At 44.0% G+C, this 22,421-nt stretch overlaps 1 protein-coding gene across 4 annotated transcripts in view; it reads right to left on the minus strand.

The window, feature by feature from the left end:
* Positions 1–2,399: 2,399 nt before the first annotated feature.
* HS6ST2 (heparan sulfate 6-O-sulfotransferase 2) overlaps positions 2,400–22,421 on the minus strand; it is a 274,210-nt gene continuing 254,188 nt past the window's right edge. For all 4 annotated transcript variants that reach the window (XM_070502498.1, XM_070502499.1, XM_070502500.1 and 1 more), the window contains one exon: positions 2,400–5,528. In XM_070502498.1, coding sequence (XP_070358599.1) covers positions 4,643–5,528 — 886 coding nt within the window. In that variant the 3' untranslated portion in view covers positions 2,400–4,642. The remainder of the gene's footprint in view (positions 5,529–22,421) is intronic.

A 22,421-nucleotide genomic window follows, 5' to 3' on the forward strand; every position in this document is an offset into this window, starting at 1 on the left:
ATGTAGGTAATTTCACTTCTTACTTTGCATACTTCTCTATTGTTTTAATTTTTTAGAAGCTTGTGATCAAACCCACACACTGAAGAACGACTTAAGCTTTTAACTATACTCTCGGACATAGCATTTGGTTTAGATTTCCAGAATCCTGAGAGTAAAGATCAGATTCTTCCCTGTTTTCAGGCCTAATACAGTGACTTCCATGCAGTAGGTATTCAGTAAATGCTGTTTGTATGGATCCTTATAGACTCGGCCAAGATTTCACTACTTAGGAAATTTTGATTAGCTCTCTAGCTCAGAAGTTACCAGTTTTTTTTCTCTGGGGAAAGAAAAATATTTTAGGGTTTTTGGGTCATAAGATCTCTACTGCAACTACTTCTGCCTCTGCAGCATGAGAGCAGCCAGAGGAAATATGTAAAGAAATGGGCATGACCGAGTTTCAATACAGTTTTATTTACTAAAGCAGGTAGGGGGCTGCCCTTGGCCCCAGGTCTGTAGTTTTTGGAGCCCAGCTCTAGCTTCTCAGAACAGTATTAGTCTCACCGAGAAACAGCTGTTGCTTTGTTTTCAAAACAGTTTTCCTGTGAAATTCTGAGGGCTTTGCACGTTTGTAAAAGTCTGATTCATGTTTTACAAATTTACTTTAGAATTTTTGAGGCGTTGATCTAATTCCTTTGACATTTAGAACTGTCAGTTTCCCTCACTCTTGCCCTTTGAGAGATTAAGATTGCCTTATTGCACAATCCCATGGGGTTACCTTCGGGAGTCAGCATACATTGTGCCTTGTTACACATTGTACAAAATGCCCGGGTTTTGTGTGTTTGCTCAGTTTAATCCCTAGTGAAGAGAAGAGAGAAGGACTTCCTCCTTGGGCCAGGGCAAGAAAGCTGTGGGCTGCACCTCAGCAGCCTGGACTGCTCTGTTGGTCTCTTCTTCTGTCCCAGGCATGGGGAGACTGTGGGTGTCTCAAGCCTGCCGTGCGATGCTTTTGCGCTTCTTTTCATCCCCCCATGGAAGGAAATCATCCCTCCAAGTGTGACAGATCTTTCAGGCCTCCCACCCCCAAAGACAGCCCTGCTCTTACTTGGTTATAAGTCTCATTGAGAATCCTAAAGTCCTTAGGAACAGGGCCAATTAGTTATTTCTTTGTTATAGCTCCTCTCTGAGCTCCCTTAGTAACCCATTTCCTTAACAGCCAATCCTAGTCTTGTGTCCTGAAGCATAGTGCAAGTCTTCCACATTTCCCCCACTTCAGTACGAGTGTCCTGCTCTCCGAGAGTACCCTCCACAGGGGAAAAGTGAAACAACCTTTATTTCCTAAATATTTCAAGTTCTTGGCTTCCATGTACCTGTTTACAGTTCCTCCCAAGGGTCCATGGGATCCTTATATAATCAGGACCTTCGGCCACCCAATTATTGCTCAACAAAACTTTCTAAGTATAAATACGTTACAGGCTGAGTTTAGTTAAACCTCCCAAATTTGTAGCTTTATTCCATCTAATCCCATGGAACTGATATCTAAATTCTCTTTGGAAAAGGGCAAAGACAAATCATCCTCATCCATAGTCCTAACCACAAGTTTGTTTGGAAAAATATGCACACTGAATATAATTAGAGCATGTTGTGTTCATAACTTTAAAAGCCAATACTTTAATGCTTACCTTTAACCTCTAGCCTGTGGACAGAGGGGACAGATTAGAAATAAAGAGCGCTATATTTCTTTTCTGTATACTCTTAGACAAACAAGTATCTACTTTAATAACTTTTAAATTAAAACACACACACAGATAGATTTCATTTGCATAATGTAATAGACTGAACTTTTGTCCCCCACCCCCAAATTGTATGTTGAAACCTTAATCCCAATGTGATGATGTCTGGAGGTGGGGCCTTTGGGAGGTAATTAGGTCAGGAGAGTGGAGCTCTCATGAAAGGGACTAGTGCCCTTATAAGAGGCCAGAGAGCTAGCCAGCTATTTTCTGCCATGTAAGCACACAGCAAATGGGAAGAGGGCTCTCACCAGAACCCAACTGTGCTGGCACCCAGGTCTCGGACTTTCAGCCTCCAGAACTGTGCAGAAATAAGTTTCTGTTGTCGATAAGCCACCCAGTTTATGGTATTTTGTTACAGCAGTCCAAGCTGACTAAGATACATAGCAAACCTTGTCTTTCATTGATGACTTTGTTTTACTCAAAAGAGGAAACGGTGTGGACACTCAGAAGGAAGCACCCAAAGTTAAGGCCATTTTAGTGTGGTAGATTAAAATGAGTCATCTCATTTCCAGACCTGGTGGCCAAGAGGAAAAAAGGAAAACTCCTTGAGAAAAGAGAATTCTGTGTTTGATGTCATACTGCCTAGTGGCTGCAAACCTTGAAATCATGAAATTACTCAGAGCCTGTAATTTAAACTTTTATTTCATATCATTGTTAAATTACACAAAATCAGTGAATGGTTTGTAAAGCTACACCATTGGACAGATGTTTACAGTTGAAATCATGGGATTTACATGATGATGACAAAAATGTATATTTATAACATCCCCTATATACAATAATCAATATAGACAGAGAAAATGCACTTAATCTCTACAAAACCATGCATACCACAGCAATAACACAAAATATTTTTTCTGTAACAATCTTTTCAACCGGCTCGGGCTTCATCCTGCTTTCCAACAGTACCTATCAGCTTTAAGAGCAAATATTATCAATTAAAACTAAACAAAATCGAAATACCACAGTGATCTACAGAATCTTTATTTTAAAAACACAATATACACAAAATAGTTTCACTCTAAAACACTTTGACTTCAAGGTGTGTTTGATTTTTTAAAAAATTTCCTTTCAGTTTTTCAGTTCTCAGAATTCCCAGGACTGCAATACTGTCAGACAAAACAAAATTTAGATATAGTGATACAAGCTCAGAGTCAAGAAAGTTTACTTTTAAACCTAAATGCTCAGCTTCTTGTCCAGCTTGTGGCCATATTATTGGAGATGAACCTAGATCATGCACATGGGCAGACTGTACAAGATGTGACTTTATGGTCACACTTTTAAGCATGTCTCTCCTGAAAACATAAATGCCACTTCCAGTTGCCTTGTTTGATTGACAGCCAGGGGGTTCGTGTAAATCCTTAGAAAAGTATAGCAAAACCCGTAAAATGGAAACTGACCAGAATCATGAGGCTTGATAGCACAGTGGGTTACATACTTCTTCTTGCCCTGCTCAATTCATGACTGATACCCTAAAAGTACTTATGCACAGTCTTCCAGGACTAAATCACTCTCCTCAACTCATAAGCTCCTGATATTTAACCTCAGTGCATAACACTCTTTCTTTTTGTTCTTTTTTAAAACAAAACCTCGTAGAGGATTAACCCAAAGTATTGAGGTACAGCTCTTGGTGTTACTGAATAACTCTGGCTATTCTAATGTTCATTCTACCATTTTTTTCTCTTCTAATTGTCTACAATCTGTCAACACGAAAAGGAACTAATGGGCTACAAATAGCCAGCCCACCTGGAAACATTACAATAAAAATGTACAAAAAGTAAATAACGATTCATTCACATTCAGATTCAATGCTATCTGATCAAGAATAATTTCAGCAATATTTTTAGACACAGTATCCTGTTCAAGAATTTATTGATAAGGACCTCACTACACAAACATTGATAAGACAATTCTATAGAAAGAAAGTCCTGACTTTAATCCAGGATTATATATCACAACAAATTCAGCAACACACCATTTAGATGATGAAGAAAGATTCTATAAATGCGTTAGTTTGGAATGAGCACAACTCGGAGAAGCCTTAAAATGGATGAGAAGCAGCGCCAAAAAGATTCCAGAATTGTTGAAATTACAGTGCCCTGAAAGCATCTGGAAATTAGATCTTTACATTGGTATTCCACTTGGGAAAAAAAAGTGTTTTGTTTAATATGAGATACACCCTGTTTAAAACCTTTGAACAGTAGAAGGTAGAAAAAGTTTAAAATTTTAAATTTCTCTTAAATAAGATATGAGTCCTGTTCTACTTGAAAAGCCAATATTTTTACATAAAACTACCCATGTTCAGGAGAGAAATTTTTCATTTTCTACAGTTTGGTAAACTTTACCATCAGTTCTTATTCTATTTAAATAGATTCCTTCTTAAAATCAGAAGAGAATGAAAGGTTTCATGTTTAATTTTAGTGTTTTTTTTTATGTTTATTTCATGCTTACCCCTGGAAAAAATGTTTGCGACCAAAATTGGGTTTTAACAGTGTATCATGAATAATTTAAAGTCCATTTCTTAGCCAGAAGCTAAATGGCCACATTGAATGTTTTCATTTTGTCTCTGTAACTAACTTAAGAACTTCTTAAAATATCTGAACAGCAATTTCTGGTGAGTCTGGTTTGGCTTTTGGATTTTATAAATACTCCAACAAACCAAGAAAAAGACACTTTAATTACATATTGCAATTTGTTTTACCCACGCACAGTATAACATTTAATTGAAAGGCAACTGTAAAGGCAACATCTTAAGTTTTTTTTCACATCCAAACTGAAGGAAGCAGGATGTGTTTGGACACTCTCATCTTTTAAGATTTGCCATACTTTGACCGGCGCTTTGGGAGAAGTGTGCAAAAGCCTTTGGGAGCCATTTAACGCCATTTCTCTACACTGCCTATGTAGTCGTTGGTGCCATTGCTGGGGTTGCTATCACTCTGCTCTTGGCCTGGGTTCTGCCTCTGGCTTTCCCGGTTCTCCTTCTGGCTTGAATTCTGACTTGAAGTCTGAGTCAGATTCTGAATCAGATTCTGAGTCACGTTCTGATTTGCATTCAGATTTGGGTTCTGACTCTGATTCTGACTCAGATTCTGGCTCTGGCCCTGACTCTGACTCTGGAAATGGGTCTGAAGGAGCTTTCCCTTCAGAAATTTGCGTTGTTCCTGACGCTTCCGCCTAGCTTCCTGATGCTCCTTCTGCCTCATAAACTGATACCTCTGCAAAAAGAGGTCTTTGGCATAGCTGTACAATTCCATATCCAGAAAATTCAGTCCCTCAATACGCTTTTGGATTTCCTCATTGATCTCTACACTGGAGGCCCTGGTGGTATTATATTGGGTAAATGGTGAAATAAAGTTCATGTTGAAGGTTTTCTCAAATAGATACTGGGTCTTCCGCTGAAACTCAGTGAGGCCAAAGAATGCCATGTGCTTCAGATTCGTTTTGGCACTTTCCAGGAGGACCTTGTTTCTTTGCTTTTCTGGCATGACAGAGAGGTTGTAGCAGCCTACTAGGGTCAGGTCAGAAAGCATGCGCACCTGGCGGTTGTTGGCTAGATTATAGGGGCAGTCCATGAACTCTTTCAGGGGGCAGCCAGACCAGTCATCGCCAGTGTAGCAGCTGGGCAGCTCTTCGGAGGTTGGGGGCCTCCCATCGCAGACATGCAGAGATGCTTTCCATGTCGCCCCTCTCTGGACATGCCTCCACTCGCTCAAGTACCGAGATACAGGGTCTCGGAGGATGGTGATATAGTGGAAGTTCCTACAGACAAAGCACAAAGACCAACAGTCAGGGATGTGGGTGACATAAGTGGAGTCAGGGAGGTGCATGGCATATGTGATGTTCACTGGCCAGTAACAAAGGCAAAAGGTGAATGATGGCGAGCTGGTGGAATCTGTCCTGTGAACTGTGCTGAGGTCCCCTCTCTGTCCCCACTAGCTCATCCAGATAGCTCATTGTTCCACTCAGTTTGCTGGTACTGCAGCTAAAGCAGGTATGAAAAGTTTAGGCCCAGGACATCGGCCTTGTCATTCCTCACTTCCCCTTCCCCCTTCCCCTCTGTTTCTCTCTCTCCAACCAATGACAAAGTCCTCCCAATGACCTCCTTTGCTAAGTAGGTAACCACTTTATTTCATACCCCCAACCCCTAAACTCCCATTGACTGATCATGAAATTGACACTTGGTGGAAGCAAGCGATTTTAGTGAAGTGATATGGAGTTGATAAGTGATCTCAAATTCTAATAAATATACAAAAGCATTTTTCAATATCCAGTCAAATCAGGATATCTGACTGAAAAACAAAAGCTCACTGAAAGAGTGTCTGATATAACACTTTTGATTCTGGCTGTTGTCATAACATCATGGCTCATACGTTACGGAAGTGGAATGCAGAGTTAGGCAGAGCAGCCCGGTGCCTCTAGAAATAAACATTGTGGTTAGTCACTGACTGAAATAGACATGGTAGCTGTCAATGGCATATATGCAAGCCACTACCTTGGTTTTGGCCTTCGCTCACATGATAATATTCCCAGCATAGGAAAGTTAACTCTCTAAGTTCCAAATGCCCCTTGCTTTACCCACTGAAAGGACACCTGGATGTCAGCAAGTGTGGAGGCTTTGCTATCTTCACTTTAAAGCTGCAAACTGATAAAGTTCTTTGCTCAAATAGTGGCCCAGCAAACAATTAAACCACACGTTCATGCACAGCAGGTGCACACACACACGCCACACCCCATAAACATCAAGGCCTATGATGTGATCAGGCAGACTCAAGGGGAGAAACAATCCTGGAGCTATGCTTTTAATAAGAAATGAGTTTCGGGGCCGGCCCGGTGGCGCAGCGGTTAAGTGCACACATTCTGCTTCGCTGGCCTGGGGTTCACCAGTTCAGAACCCGGGTGCGGACATGGCACCACTTGGCAAAAGCCATGCTGTGGCAGGCGTCCCACATATAAAGTAGAGGAAGATGGGCATGGATGTTAGCTCAGGGCCAGTCTTCCTCGGCAAAAAGAGGAGGACTGGCAGTAGTTAGCTCAGGGCTAATCTTCCTCAAAAAAAAAAGAAAAGAAATGAGTTTCCACTCTGGTTCACTGGATGAAGGATGAGGTCATGGAAGGGTATATTGTGAAAGGAAAAAAGCAGTAAACACTTAATATTAGCATTTAGTTTCCTAAAGGAAACTTGGGGAATGGCTTACATCTTTGCTGACATTTGTTCATTCCCATCTGAGGGAGTAGTGGTTCTGCACACATGCACGAGGAGCCAGAGGGAACTAACTCAACCACCCGACTGGCTGAGTCTGTTGGCTGAAGTCCTCTGAGGACACATTTCTCCCAAGTCTTGAGCTTTGAGCAACTTGGGCTTCCTAAGATCTATCCTGGATGCCTCTACTCTGTGCATGGTGTTTCCTCTGCCTGGTGTGACCTTCCTTTTGGACTGGAAAATCCTACTCGTGCTTCACATCCCAGTCCAAGTAGTATCTGTCCTCTGAGAAAACAAACCTCATACCTTGCTGCCATCCATCGGTTCCTCTGCGTCACCACAGCCCTTCCACACTTAGCCTCTGTTAAAATACTTTTGATATTGAATTGCAATTACTCGTTTATGTTTCTGCTTAAACTATGGTTTCCAGGACAGAGGCGCTACCCTATTCTTCTATAACTCTCATCCCATCCATTCCAGCTTTGTCCCTTGGCCTTTATTCCTGGCACAAAGCAGAATCTCAGTAACTCCTTTAATTGCTTATTTAATGAGCTATTCCAGGGAAGAGGAGGGAGAGAGTTGGGAACTGGGAAGGCCATGCCTCATCATGTAAAAACTCTGGATAATCTTGTAAGTACCTTGCAAAAATCAGAGAGAGGTTTTTTTAAAAAAAAAAAAATCTTCTTATATGTTTTTTTCTGGACGAAACAAGCATGAGGCACAGGAGAAGCATGTGGGGGTGAGGACGGAGAGGGGGCCACGACCACCTTCACCTGCCTCACGGCTTTTCCTAGGACCTGACTTTGCTGGTGCCACGAAAATTCATCCCCATAAAGACTCACAGCTAATGAGCAGCAGCTTTTGTTCCCCAGTAGCCTTTACCAACAAATGCGACTGCTGTTCCCACGAGCTCCCTCTTTCCACTCCTAGTTTTGGTATTCATTCATTCATTCATTCATTCGGTACACATTTATCGAGCTTTTATGCTAGGCCTGAGGCGATAGTTTAGGGGCAATTAGTCTGATCATTTGGACAAAAAAGAAATTTATGAAGTCCAGTGACACATTTGGATTAATCTTTCAACCAGCGTTTCCAAGCATGCATTATAATGGGGGCTCCTGGGTGTTTTAAAGCCCCATAATGGAGTCACCTTCATGCTTAGCTGGCAGTCCTTCCGCCCTAATTTGTTTTACTGGTTTAAGCCTACAGTGACATCTTCTGGTAAATCCTAGAGTGCACCCACATGCAAGTCAGGACCTCCATCCTAAAAACTTTTGCTTGTCTTTCAGAGCAGACAGATCACAACCACCAGGGTTAGTGTCAGGACCAATGTTTCGGAAGCACCATCCCCACATGGAGAGAGAGGAGGCACCACAGAAAGACAGAGACAGACATTCGGAGAGTTTCTCATGTCATGGATGTATGCTCCCCTCTACCTGAAGGTCTCCTCCAGCCTGTAGGAGATAGAGGCAGTCCACGGTGCGCAGCCTCAGTCTCCACACTGGAGGGAGTATCACAGCGGCGGAGAAATTAGAGGAGCCTACCCGTGTGCACGCACACTGCCCTGGTGATGACACCTCCTCTGCACTCAGATGACAACAGCTCTGGAGAGTCAGCCAGTGCCAACGACCCCCTTCTTCCAGGGAAAATAGAGCCAGGATCCCAGACTGCCTCAACTGGAAACACTTGATGCTGCTTGAAAAAACGATCCCATGGTTGAAAAGGAAGATCCGCTGAAGGGCAGGTTTCCAGGAGCGTCCAGTGGCCTTCTGAATTGCAGAGTGCGTTGGAGGTAGAAAGGGGGGTAGGGATAACACCTGGAAGGTTTCGTTGGGCAAAAGATCCAGGATGCTCATTATTCTGAGTGAAGAATCGTTAGGGAAATGTCAGAGAAGCAGCCCAGAGAAGCTCTTCCCATCCAGAGCCGCTGAAATGTGAAAGCCCAACGTGATGGAATGTGAGTGCGAAGGCCAATAGGCACAGAAACATGGGCAGCACCCTTCTCATGGTCACTTCAGTTCAAGCATGTAATGTGTGCCTGGCACTGGGGATACCAACAGGGATAAGATGTGAGAACCTAAGGAAGGAGAGCATTTCAGTATCATGTGCTCTTAATGGTTGGAGCAAATACACGGCGCAAAGAAAACACCTTGCAGTGATTCTTAGCCTAGCCTAACGATAGATGAAGAGTTTCTGTAGCTATATTTTGAAAAACAAGTAAGAATTAGACGAAGCAAGAAGAGAGGAACAGAGTATGAGGCAGAAAGATCAGCATGAGCAAAGGCACAGAGGCATAAACGAGCCTGTTGTGTGTGGAGGAAGCGCACTGAAAACATCTTACCGGGAATTAAGGGGTAGTGGCAGGAATTGAGGATGGAATGGTAGCCCCGGACCTGGTTGTGGAAGGCCTCAGATGCCAAATTAAAGAATTTAGACTTCTCGGGGCTGGCCCCGTGGCCACGTGGTTAAGTTCGGGCAATCCGCTTTGGCGGCCCAGGGTTTCGCTGGTTCGGATCCTGGGTGCAGACATGGCACTGCTCATCAAGCCATGCTGAGGTGGCGTCCCACATGCCACAACTGGAAGGACCCATAACTAAAAATACACAACTATGTACCGGGGGGCTTTGGGAGGAAAAGGAAAAATAAACTCTTTAAGAGAAAAAAAAAGAGTTTAGACTTCTGCAGGCAACAGGGAGGCCTTTGAAGGGCTTTAAGCAGGGAAGTGCCAGGATGAGATCTCTGTTTTAGAAGGACCACTGAGTATGGTGTGTGTAGCTGGAATTAGGGAAACTAGCTGAGTTACTATAGAAAACAAGACAAAAGAAGGGGGGCAGACTAGAGAAGTATTTAGGAGGTAGAATTAACAAGACTTGGTGACAAAATGACTGAAGGGGAGAGGAAGGAGGAGGGGTTAAGGATGACTCCTGGGTCTCTGATGGAAGGTTTGAGGTGCTTGTGGGACATCCAAAAAGAGAGCTGAATGGACAGAACCAGTACTCAGAGAGTAATCTGAGCTTAAGATAAAGATGTGGAGTTGTCAGCAAAAAGGGGTAGTTTCAGACTGTGAGGACCCACTTAGGAATCGTTTTTTTTTTTTTTTTTTTGAGGAAGATTAGCCCTGAGCTAACACCCGTGCGCATCTTCCTCCATATGTGGGATGCCTACCACAGCATGGCTTGCCAAGCGGTGCCATGACCACACCTGGGATGCGAACCGGTGAACCCCGGGCCGCCGAAGCAGAACGTGAGCACTTAACCACTGTGCCACTGGGCTGGCCCCAGGAATCGGTTTTTAATTCCACATGTGTGGCTTCAATATTTGAAGACAGCATTTAAGTACCCCAAGGCTTCTCTTTTTTACGCTAAATATGGTTTTCAACTATTCTCTACACTGCTTCTAGTCCCCTCACTGTCCTCTTGTTTTCCTCTGAATATATGTGACTTTACTGGAACATGCCTCCACGGTCTGACAAGTAACAAGTAGGGCCAGTCTATCACCTCTCTCATTCTTGACACCATTTCTCTTCATGTGGGCTCATATCACATCAGCCTTTTTAGCAGACACGCCACACCACTGACACACAGCCAAGTAAATTCTTCTATTCTTTTTTATATATGCCACTTTGAAATCCAATTTACTTTGTCCTGGACTAATGCAGTTTATTTGTGGCCTTACTTAATTTCTTGTTACAGTAAATCTAAGCCTGTCAAAAGGCATCAGAATTCTGATTATATCCCCCAGTATCTTCACCATATCATCTTATTCCTTTTGGCAATGCCTGTATCCAGGCATTGATCAAAAGAGAACAAGATGTAGGTGAGAGCAGGTCTGTGGTAGCTGCTGGAAATATCCCTTCAGGTTGACATAAACCCGAAGGGTGTTGCTAAATGGATTGATTTAATTTTAAATGACTAGCTAAGCTCAGCCACAGGAAAATCACATTCAGGCTGTTTCAGTTAGTAGTAATTGGACAGAAATATCTTGTGACCAAACATGTCACTTAATTAGGATGACCAGGTGTCACATCTTTAAATTGGAGTCATGACTCTCCATCAGTTAGATCAGTTAATCTAATGGCCATTATTCGGTATCTCTGTATGCCCATAGTGTCTTTACAGGCAGAATACAATGAAAGGTTTGCCACCCTTTATAACTCTAAGCCAACTTTTTTCTGCCATTGATAAGCAACTGTGGAGACAGTAATAGCAACCAATGAAATATTTGTCCATGCACGAAACCTGGGGGCCATCCTTGACTCCTCTATCTTGCTCACCCCTAACATCTGAACTTTCCCCAAGTTGTACTGATTTTAGTTCTTAATAGCTCCCAAATCCATTCTTTCGACCACTGCCTGGGGTCAGGCCCTCATCACTTCTCTACTGGATCACTGCTGCAGCGTCCTGGCCCACCTCCCTGCCTCCTGTCTCACACCCTCATATGACACGCAACTGACCTTTCATTCCCTAGTTAAGACCTCTCAGCAGCTCCCTATCAACTATGACAGGAAGTTCAAGCTCTTCCACGTGCTAGATACAGCCTTGGGGACCTGGCAACCACCTTTCTTTCTTTTCAGCTTCATCTCTATCAAGCTCCCTCTATACAAGTCTTTCTCAACCACGAGTGATTTTGCATCTTCCCCTCCCCTCCCCTGACTCTAGGACATTTGGCAGTATCTGGACACATTTTGGTTGTGACAGCTGGGGGGCAGGTGCTACTGGCATCTATAGAGGGTCAAGTCTAGAGACGCTTCTAACCATCCTACAATGCAGACAAAGAATTATCTGTGTCAATAGGGCCAAGGCTGAGAAACCCTGCTCTATACTTTATGCTCAAGGTCTCTAAGAGCAATCTCAATTTTCCAAATTGGTCCCAGGCAATGATCCTATAGGCCCCTTTCCTTTGTATACGGAATGTCCACTCTTTTGAATGGCTCCTACCTGTCCTTTGTAGGTTACCTGGAAAACTTCTTCAAAACGCGACTCAAAGATTTTCTCCTCCATGAAACCTTCCTGACCTTCCTGGGTGGAGTTAACTGGCCTAGTATTCCTCTGTTCCAACTGTGCTGGTATTCTCTCGCTGTAGCGTTGATCACAATGTGCTGTGATTGTCTGGTGATTTGTCTGCTCCCTCCAGCGGACTACGAGCTCTGGGAGGGCAGGGACCGTGTATCACTTATCGACGTAGGCTCCTCTGGGCCTGGCACAAGGCTTGACAGAAAATAAGTGTTTAATAAACGGTAGTTGAATGAATGTCTGCAGTAGAAGCAGCAGAATTTAGGACGAGCTAATAGGAAAATGCATCTCTTTTTTTTTGATAGGGAAATGCCACTAGATGTCAGTATTAAATAACAGATATACCATTTTATACCTGGGATGGAACATTTTAAGGAGACCCAGCTATGAAGGAGATCTAGTTATATTTAGCACTTGTCCCTGACTTCCTGTTTAGTAGCCCAATGTTAAAGAAGGTTGGGGAAGTTTTGGGATATTTAAAGTAAGTAGGTGGATAAAAACGAGAACCATATTTTTTTGTTTTTAACAGATTATCCTGAAAGAATTACCTGTGTTCAAAGTCACAGAATCCTAGACTTGTCAGAGCAAGAAGAAACCTTTGAGATGGCAAATCATCTGGGTCAAACCCTTCACTTTATAGGCGAGAAAATCTAGGCCCTGAGAGAGGCAAGGATTAGCTCACAAATCACAAGTTGCCAATAGCCCTTGGGAATCAACCTGACTGCAAGGAACATTCCTGGGTTGAAGGCCTATATTTCTAGTACACCCCATCTTTGTGTCTGTTAATTCCCTAGGACAGTACAGTAAACCTGAAAGAGTTCACTAAGCCTCACAAAGGGGAAACATTTGGCTGCTGAGAGAGGGTACTTCCTTAGACAAACTGCACAGCCAGGAGCTGAGGGCATCTCGTGCCTGGCACTTACACATTAACTCCCAAGAATACCGTGAATCAGATATTATTAGTCACGTGTTACTTAACGACAGGGATACGTTCTGAGAAATGCATCATTAGGCGATTTTGTCGCTGTGCAAACATCATAGAGTGAACTTACACCAACCTGGATGGTATAGCCTACCACACACTTACGCTATATGGTACTCTTATGGGACCACTGTCACAAATGCTGTCGGTCATTGACCAAAACGTTGTTGTGTGGTGCATGACTGTATTTCCATTTTGAGGATGAAGAAACTAAGAAATGATTTGACACAATGTTATGCCGCACGTTAAGCAGGGGTGCTCAAACTTGAACCCATTTCTCTCTGACTCCAGAACCTGTTAGAATCCCTTCCCATCCTAGTGCTGGAACACAAACCCAGGACTTCTGCTTCTACAAACAAACTACAGAAGTGGTTCTCAAATTGTGGCCCCAGAACAAGCAGCATCAGCATCACTTAAGAACTTGTTAGAAATGCACATTCTTGGGTCCACCCACTGAAGCAGAAACTCAAGGGTTGGGGCCTGGCAATCGGTGTTTTAACAAGCTCGCCAGGAAATTCTGATGCACATGCAGGCTTGAATTTGAGACCCACTATCCTAGGCATGTGGCTTCATGGATCAAAAGTCGCTCAGAGTGTAGGCAAGCCAAGTGAGCCTCCAGGAGCAAGCCCGAACTCCTTGCTGCACTCCTTACACAAACCTAAAAATGCCCATTTCTGTCCAGGGAAAGCCCAGGAAACTGCCTGTGCAAAGTTATGAGGATCATGTTGTAAACATTTACTTTCCTTTAAGGCCACAGGTTCACGAAAGGCCGCAATAAGGTTTTTCCTGCACTACTCAAAGGGGAAATAAATATCAAAGCCATTTTTTATGGAGAAAGGCCAGCAAAACTGTACAAGTTAAGGTCATAGGAGTGATCAATAAAAAGTTAATTTAAGAAAGAAACAAATTCTTAGCCCAAATCAATAGGAGTCAACATTTTATTATACCTGTAGCTTAGTTTTATATATATACTTTTAAAGTTCAGCCTCTGCGCATCTTGGTCTTGGAGTAATGATGGGTGGGAGAAAAATAAGAACTGTGGTTGGTGGTCCTAAGCAAACTCTGCAGACAGTGGGGGCTGTCTATGACATTGAGTCATTAATGCTGAAGGTCTGGTCTCCGTCCTCGGTTAATGATGTCTAAACCGACTGCACCAATCCTCCCAGTGCATGTCAATGACTCAGTCAAAGCGAAGAGGACGGCTTTCAGATCAAACAACATTAATATGTGAGCACAGACTAAATAAAAGTATAGTTAATTGAATCAAAGGCAAATATGCCGCCAATGGGATTGGATCCCTCAAGCCATGGAGTTGCCATTTTAACTGCTTTTCTTGTGTGACTTATATACTGGCGGTCCCCAAAGAGGTGTTCCATAAACTCTGTGATCAGCAGTGGCAGCAGCCTCATAAAAGAAGTGTGGGGCTTCGAGAGGGCTACTTTGAGGTGGGTGGATGCTCATATAGATGTGCTGTTTTTGGTACATTTGTCAAAACAGTCTTGTGGCTTAGCAGTCATGCTTTATCTACTGAGAAGGGTGAGCCATCATATATGCATACAGTGGGTTACTTCAGGCAATGCCATCCACGATTTTATTTGATTGTCTTCACAACACTAGGAAGACCGAAATGGATGCTGAACTTCTTTCCCTTTCCCCCTCAAGTTTATGCTGTGCGCTCACGATTAGGCCAGGCTCTCTTGGGCAACCCAGGAGAGATGGGGAGGAGGACCAATCCTTGGGAGCCCATTGATCTATAAGAAAACCAAGACTTTCACTGTTTTTTATTTTTGGTGAGGAAGACTGGCCCTGAGCTACCATCTGTTGCCAATCTTCCTCTTTTTGCTTGAGGCAGATTGTCCCTGAGCTAATATCTCTGCCAAACTTCCTCTATTTTTTGTATATGGGATGCCGCCATGGCTTAACAAGCAGTGTGTAGGTCTGCACCCAGGATCCGAACCTGTGAACTCTGGGCTGCCAAAGTGGAGCATATGAACTTAACCACTATGCCACTGGGATCGCCCCCTTTCACTGGTCCTTTGAAAGGATTAACTGGAGTCCTTAGCAGGACATAATCATTCTAGGAAAAGCATCTACTGGACATAAAACCAACTTGGAAGAGACTGACGGTTTCATACCCACTAAACAAGCTATTCAATTCTCCTTGAAGAGGTTTTCTGCTATTCTTCACATCTAACGCAAAGGAGAGTTCTGTGTATATAAAGTAATGCCTTAATTAACACTTTAATTAACTGATTTTGTTTTCCTCTGGTTAAGTGAAGGTTAACCTATCTGTGTATATTGTGGAGGAACACTCAACGGAGCACAAAGGGGCTTTCATGAGACAGGAGGGTGTTTTTCTATGCCATTCTTCTTCTCCTCTTTCTTTTACAAAGCAGGAAAATGATGTGTTGTTCTTCATTGAAAAGGAAGAAAAGAAGATTTCTAATGTCTGTAGATTCAAACGCAACGTGGAATTCTTCACAATAAGTCCTGATGATATTTGCTTCTTTTTAAAAGAAATCTAGTTCTCCTCCTTCCCAAAGCCCAGTAGGCTCCAAAGTGCATAAATCTAAGGACTTTTGCAAACAGTGAGAAAGCTGAGTTCTTTAACAAGATGTGAAATTCCAAGCTTTATGACCCGTAGTTACCAGCCTTCACCCAGAGTCCACTCAATTGCTTGAAAGCATGAAAAGTTCTGCAGTTTACACTGCCCCCTGAAATTGTTTGCAATCTGAAACTATTTTGTGAGTCTCGGTTCATTAATACTCTGTGTGTTTTTGAGGTGGAAAGAACTTCTAGAGAAAAACCCCTTTAGTGTGTAGATGAGGTAGCTGGGGCCCCATGAAGGGATATGATCTGCCCATGTCACATGGAGACCAGTTCTGCCACTGATTAACAGACTCAGGCCTCCGGACTTCCCGTCCAGGGCCTCCTCCCTCCCTGCACGGTACTTCTCAGCTTCCTGACTGTTTCTATGTGGCATGCCCCCGTCAAGCTGTCATCCCCTGAGGGCTGGCATCTAGGGCAGCCAAGGAGAGGGGTTGGTTCTCTTCCTTCCTCCAAAAGAGTGGGCAGAGGTGAGGAGTGCTAAGCTTCAACCCCCAGGGGACAGGAAGAGGCTAGGGAAATGTCTAAGTGCTACCATGGTTAATGTCTTGCTCTTCAGCTGAGCATCCTTAGTGTCTCTTGTCCCGGAAATCTATTGTTCCCGTCCTGCCTTTTTACTGGAAAGTACATCCACTACAAAACACTGCATGTTCAAGGTCTCAACTAGGAATAAAACTGGTACCTCATGACATTCAATTCAGGAACAGGCATGCACAAATTGGGGACATAGTGTTCTTTTGGCCCTACATTTGAGAGGCTTGGCCTTGGGTTGTAAGACAAATATTTAATCAATCCATGATCAATGTACCAACTCGGGGTGACCTAGAAGTTGCCATAATTAGAGCTGTGGGCACAGTAGTGAGAAAGCCATAAGTACATGGGCACCTGCTCTCCAAGAGCTTAGAATTCAGTTGGGGAGACAGGACCACAATTCAGTCAGGGTGAGGGTAAAGGTAGAATATAGTGAAGTGCTAATTGTGTCACACACAGAATCTAAGTGCAAAATCAGCTAGAGAGGAGGGAGTTTACTGTGTGCTATGGTCATCAAGGAAGGCTTCATGGAGGAGGAGGAGAAAGCTCATCAGGCCCTAAAGGATAGAAAGCGTTTAAGGAGGTGCATGGTGGGGAGGGTAGGAGGCATTCTGACATGAACAGACAGCACAGCAGAGGGATAGTAATAAATATTATGATTTAACGGGCACCTACAATGTGCCGGGCACTATGCTAGATTATTCCTAACAAGACCCCATTAAATCGGTGCCAATGCCTTCATTTTAGGCACAGTGTATGTAATGATAAAAATGGTCTGTTCTAAAGCAGTGCTGTCCAATACAGCCACATGACCACTGAGCTCTTCAGATGTGGCTAGTCCAAAATCAGAAGTGCTGTAATGCTTTCAAGCATACTCAGATTTCCAAGACTGAGAGGAAGATAAAATTTCTCATTAATTAATTATTATTTGTACTGATTACATGTTGAAATGATCATATTTTTGATATACTGGGTTAAATAAAATAAATTTAATTTCACTCGTATCTTATCATTTTTTAATGTGGCTACCAGAAGACTTAAAATTACAAATGTGACTTACATGATATTTTCGTTGGCCAGTGCTATTCTAGAGCCAGACTGCCCGGGTTCAAATTCCAGCTCTGGCAGTTACTAGCTGTGTCGGCTTGGGAAAATAACTTAACCTCTCTGTGCTTCTGTTTTTCTCATTTATAATGTGGGGAAAAACCATAGGGTCTCAATGAAGATAAAATGAGATTATATATATATATATATATATATATATATATAAAGTTCTTAAGAACCGTGCTTGGAACATAACACTCAACAAATGTGTGTTACTATTATTGTTACTGTTGTTGCTCTTGTTATTATACAGATGAGGGTATTCAGTTAAAAGATGTTATTTAACCTTCCTAAAATCACAGAGCTAGTTATTGTTGGTCAGGTCTGTGTGACGCCTGAGCCCAAACTCTTGCCCACCGCCCTGGCTGGTGCCCTATTTGGGCTTTGTATCCCCACTGCCAGGTGTGTCTGAGTCTCCAGCCTGTGTGCTCTCACTGGGGTGTACATCCTCGCTTGGGCCTGGGCACTGAGCACAGCCTCAGAGGCACAACTGGCCTGGCCGGAGCAGGATATTTAACGTAGGAGGGAGTAAGATATGCCAGGATGTGAAAGGAGGGGCTGATTCCGCGGTTTTGGTGGGTCCATGACAGAGCTTTAGCAATGGAATCTGAGCACATCAGAGCTGGGGGACAGGGGTCGGGTGCAGTTGGTGACCATTTTAACCCAAGCGTCCCATTCCACAGATGAGGAAATCAGATAGCCAGCTCCCTTGCCATGTCCAGATTGTGAGAAACCCAGAGACACACTGAATCATTTCTTGAGGGACCTCCACAAAGACAAGGAGTCGAGTAACAGGTCTTTTTCACATGGTAGGCAGTCAATAAACAGCATTTGAGGTACTTCTGAGCAGGCTGTAGCCAGTTGCTCTCGTTCACCTGGGCCTGCTGTACACGTGCTGGCTGGGAGGCAGGCACCTTGAGTGTGCTTTGGAGAAATCGTTAGAGGAAAACTAGTCAAGATAAATGCCTGCTCTCGGCATTGTGCTATTTTCCAGAACAGCACAGGGGAAAAGTTTTCCCCTAAATGAAGGCTGCCCTTCTTGAGCCCTGCGTTGATTTTAATGAGCTCTAACATTGTTTTAAGGTGCTGAGAGAGATGAAGTGCAAACCCTGGCTTTTGTGGGGGAAGCAGACCTCGTTAACCATTTAAACTGTAAAGAATTGGAGCCATTCAGAATTTCAAGGGCTGGCAGGGTCGTGCCTCCTTCCCCCTGGGAGAGTTTTTTCTGCAGGTATTCAGGCTGCAAAAGGCACAATTATTGGATCCCATGGCTGTGCTGTATGTGTGTGGAAGTAAGCATTATATACAGTACCAGTACCAGGCACAGCCCGGTTTCTCATAATGGTAATACTGGAAATGGAAAAATAACTCCCTAATCCCACACCCAACCGCTCTACCTAAAAAAGAATCCGATGTCGCGTTGGAGCGAGTACAAGAAGGGGCACTGAAAACAGGAAGATCCTGCTTAAGAATGTTATGTTAGTGCTAAAAGCTTACAAGAGTTCTGTAAGTTCTGTGCATCAGAGGTTTACTTTTCATGGTGTAGATAAGAGACTTCGGATAGCTGTGTTTCTCCCTTAAGGCAAAAAGAAGACCTACTCTGGAATCAGCAGCGTAACACTGAGGAGCCAGGGGGCCAAGTACCCTTCCCGTCCCATCCCCAGTCACAGGATGCTCCTCCAGGTTGCAACTGAATATCACACTCTAAAGTCCTGAGTCCTAGAGAAAAGATATTTTTGTACCTGTCCAAAATGTGACAGAGTGGGAAAACTTACAATACCTGAAATCAGGTAACTATGTATATTGTGAAATATGGGTTGGAGAAAGCATAAACATCCCGCAATTTCTGACAGAGTAGAAACTCTTTTTTTAAATGGCACTTTATGAGCACCATCTTGTGCAAAATGGGACCATATTTTACTGTGAAGGGTGGCCATCTTATAGTCACTGTGGGGAGCAATGCACTGAGCGGGGAGCCTAAGAGTGCTCTATAGCTCCCTCTGTGCCCAGGCAGAGCTCTGGGCTGTTCTCCAGATGGGTGAGAGCCACGTTCCATGTGTATAAAGCAGCCCACCTGCTGAAAGGCAAAGCCCCTGTGAGGGGGACTGATGGGAGCCGCCAACAGGTGAAGGCAACAGACCAGGACTGGCAGGCCCCTCAGAGGTCACTCCCGCCAATCACTTTACCAGTGAGAACACCGAAGCCCAGAGAGGAATGATAGGGGCTTGTCCAGGGTCACACGACCAGTTTGTGGTAGAGCCGCAACCCAAAACCAAGTCTCCGACTCCCTCTTCAGGTTTCAGAATATCACGCTCAAGGTGACTGACAAACAAGAAGCAGCTTCAGAAAAGGCAGCCACCCGGTAGAAGCTTACTTAGTCTCTGCTGCAAGATCTGAAAGCTATAAAGGACGAAAAGTCAATATTCAGACTAAGAGAGACATCTGACTCTGATTTTTCAACTTAAGGCAGTGCTTGAGGGTGGCACCACCCTCGGACTCTTCCATTAATCATGCACTCTGAGGACATGTCAGTGGGGAGTCGGATTCACTTACATGCTGTGTGAGCCACCTACAGAACTCTTCCTCCTGGCTTGGCTGTTCTCCCTGCAACTGAGGTTAATTCTCAGAGATAGTGACCCACAGCCAGTTGGATTTAAGGCCACAGATGATTACTCTAAATGATATCCCCCTGCCCACAAAGGTTTTTCAGAAAGGTGATCTGAAGAAAATCCATTGATATCAGTGCCTGGGAAAAGGAAGGAGGGAGGGAAGGAGGGAGGAAGGGAAGGCTGGTTAATAACAATCAGAAGTTTCATGTGAAATGGTGAATGGCTCACTGTTCTTATATCTTTGGTTCCTCACTCAGTCCCTTGAGGTATACAGGACAAGAAATAGAATTACCATTATACAGATGAGCAACTTGAACCTCAAACAAAGGAAGTTACTTGCCCAAGGATACATAAGTAGTCAGAAGTGGGTGTAGGGCCAGAACCCAGGTCTCCTAACTCCCAATTCAGTGTTTTCCCCACTATCCTCTGTTGCACATTAAGCCCCAAATGGATGTCTGAATAGTCCACTTCTCTTCTTTTGTCTCTCCAACCAGGCTATATATTCCATTCAAGACTACTTGGCATCTCTCCTCTCTCTCAGCACAGGGCCCAGCACCTCATGGGAATGCAGACTGGTGGGTCAGTTGATGGAACGATTACCATCTACCACGAAGCCTTGGAATTGCCCAGGATGCTCCTTTTTGTCCTCTCCCACCTCACTGTACATCAGCTCCAACCAGGTCATTCACCACTAATCAGAGCCCAAGGACATTATTCCCCAAGCCACACAGGCCCCTTGGTCCCAACACTACCCTGCCTCTGGCTTGCTGCAGCTCCTCAGGCCCTCAGTGTTGGCACTCCTCGGCCGGGAGAGACTGCTGTACATGCGATGCCACCCGACAGAGTAAAGAAGGCCCCTCCCCTTCAAACATTCCCCCACTGAGGCCTGAAATCCTATGCCTAGTTCCCATTTCTTTTGTCCTTCGTGGTGGCCAGAAGACGTTGTCCTCCAATCTTCTCCATCCCCTCTCCTATACCTCCCCCTTCCTCTAGCCTTTCCCTGCTGCTGGACTCTCTCAGCTTAGGCTGCTCGAAATCTTAGATCTCAAGGAAAGTGGTTAGAAAGACTCTTTTCATCAAGGTGTCAGGTACTTAGCACCGCCAGAAAGATTCCATTTTAGAGAAGCACCCCCTGAGGGGCACCGCTGTACCCTCTTCACTTATAGGAGAATTTCTGGCAGCAGCGGGGCAAGCACTATGGGGCAGGAGACCTTCCTCAAATCACAGCCCTAGGAGATTGGCCACGGCATGCAGGTGAAAGGCTGCTTCAATAGTCACAATCAGGAAGCCTGCTCCTTTCTGCTCAAAGAAATCACAGGAATTTAAAATAAGGCCATTTGGTGACAGTTTGGATCAAACTTTTTTCCTTTTCAGAATCATGAATCAGCCAGGAATACACAAGTTCAAACAAGATTTGATTACCCTAGGGCTATTTTTGAAGTCCTGTTGCTCCCCTACCCCACCTCCTTGCATTTAACATTCACCAGTCAAGGTGTTACTAGAAATGTGTGCACCGACCTTTACCTTCTGCGTGGTGGGAAGAATGTGTTGACAGTTGAAATATGGGCAGGTACATTTTAGAGAGGCCGGTATTGCTGCATTTCAGTGTACCAAGCATAGTTCAGGTGACAAGTGAGTCACCTTTGAAGTTCTTAAATAATTTGAAATATTTATAATTCTCAGTTCATTTTCAGGGATTAAAGAGCTATTATTCCAAACCTTTTTGAAGACATAGCACCCTCTTTGTCCTCTTCTTCTAAAAAGTTCTCTATGGCAAAGATTTCTTAACAAAGTACATTTTCTTCCTCTCTCATTAAATCCTCACAACATGCCTGTGAAACACATAGGTCCAGTCCATTTCATAGATGCGGATATTAGTGCCCAGAGAGGTGAAAGGTCACACAGCTAGTAAGTGATCAAGTTACATATGTCTGAGACCCACGTCTAGACATCCAGACTCATTCTGCTACCCTATGCCACTTTGCTCATTTATTTGAGAATGAAAGGAATTTTGCGTGAAGCAGTGCAGAGCTTTCTACAATAGCCTAACAGGATGTGCAGCCGTGTGGGGTGGCGTGATTTTCAGGGGTGCTAGGAAGCACAGCTCCATCCTCTCAGTTAGCCAGGAAGCCACAATGTAAGGTTTATTAATTTGGTTTAAGCATCTGCCTCCTGCCTGTGTGTGGCGGGGGTGGGGCGTGGAGGGTCACAAGCCACTAAGACTTCTCAGTCATTTAGACGGGGGAAGGTCTAAACGACCTCTAGGATATCCCTCCTATGGGTTTAATAATCGGATCCCACAGTGGGGGGAGGGGGCGAGAGGGTGTGCAGGGCATGTAGAAAAACGGGCAACGAGTTTTGAGGAAGGAAAAGGAGGCCGAGAAGGAAAACTGAGGGTGCCAAAGGCAAACTTGGATGCCTTAGAATTTTGTTGGGGCTAAGGTCTGACAGGAGTCTCTGGTTTAAAAGTAAATGAGAAAGCAAAGAAAGGGTAAAAGCACAAGGTTTTGCAGAGAAACTAAGCAGACTGATTTTTAGTTGAATAATGTCCACGATTTATCACTAAATTAGTGGTCCAGTCGTATCTTCCCATCCTATCACTGCCCC

Source organism: Equus asinus, chromosome X (genome assembly GCF_041296235.1).
Source record: "Equus asinus isolate D_3611 breed Donkey chromosome X, EquAss-T2T_v2, whole genome shotgun sequence".
Classification (NCBI taxonomy): Eukaryota; Metazoa; Chordata; class Mammalia; order Perissodactyla; family Equidae; genus Equus; species Equus asinus.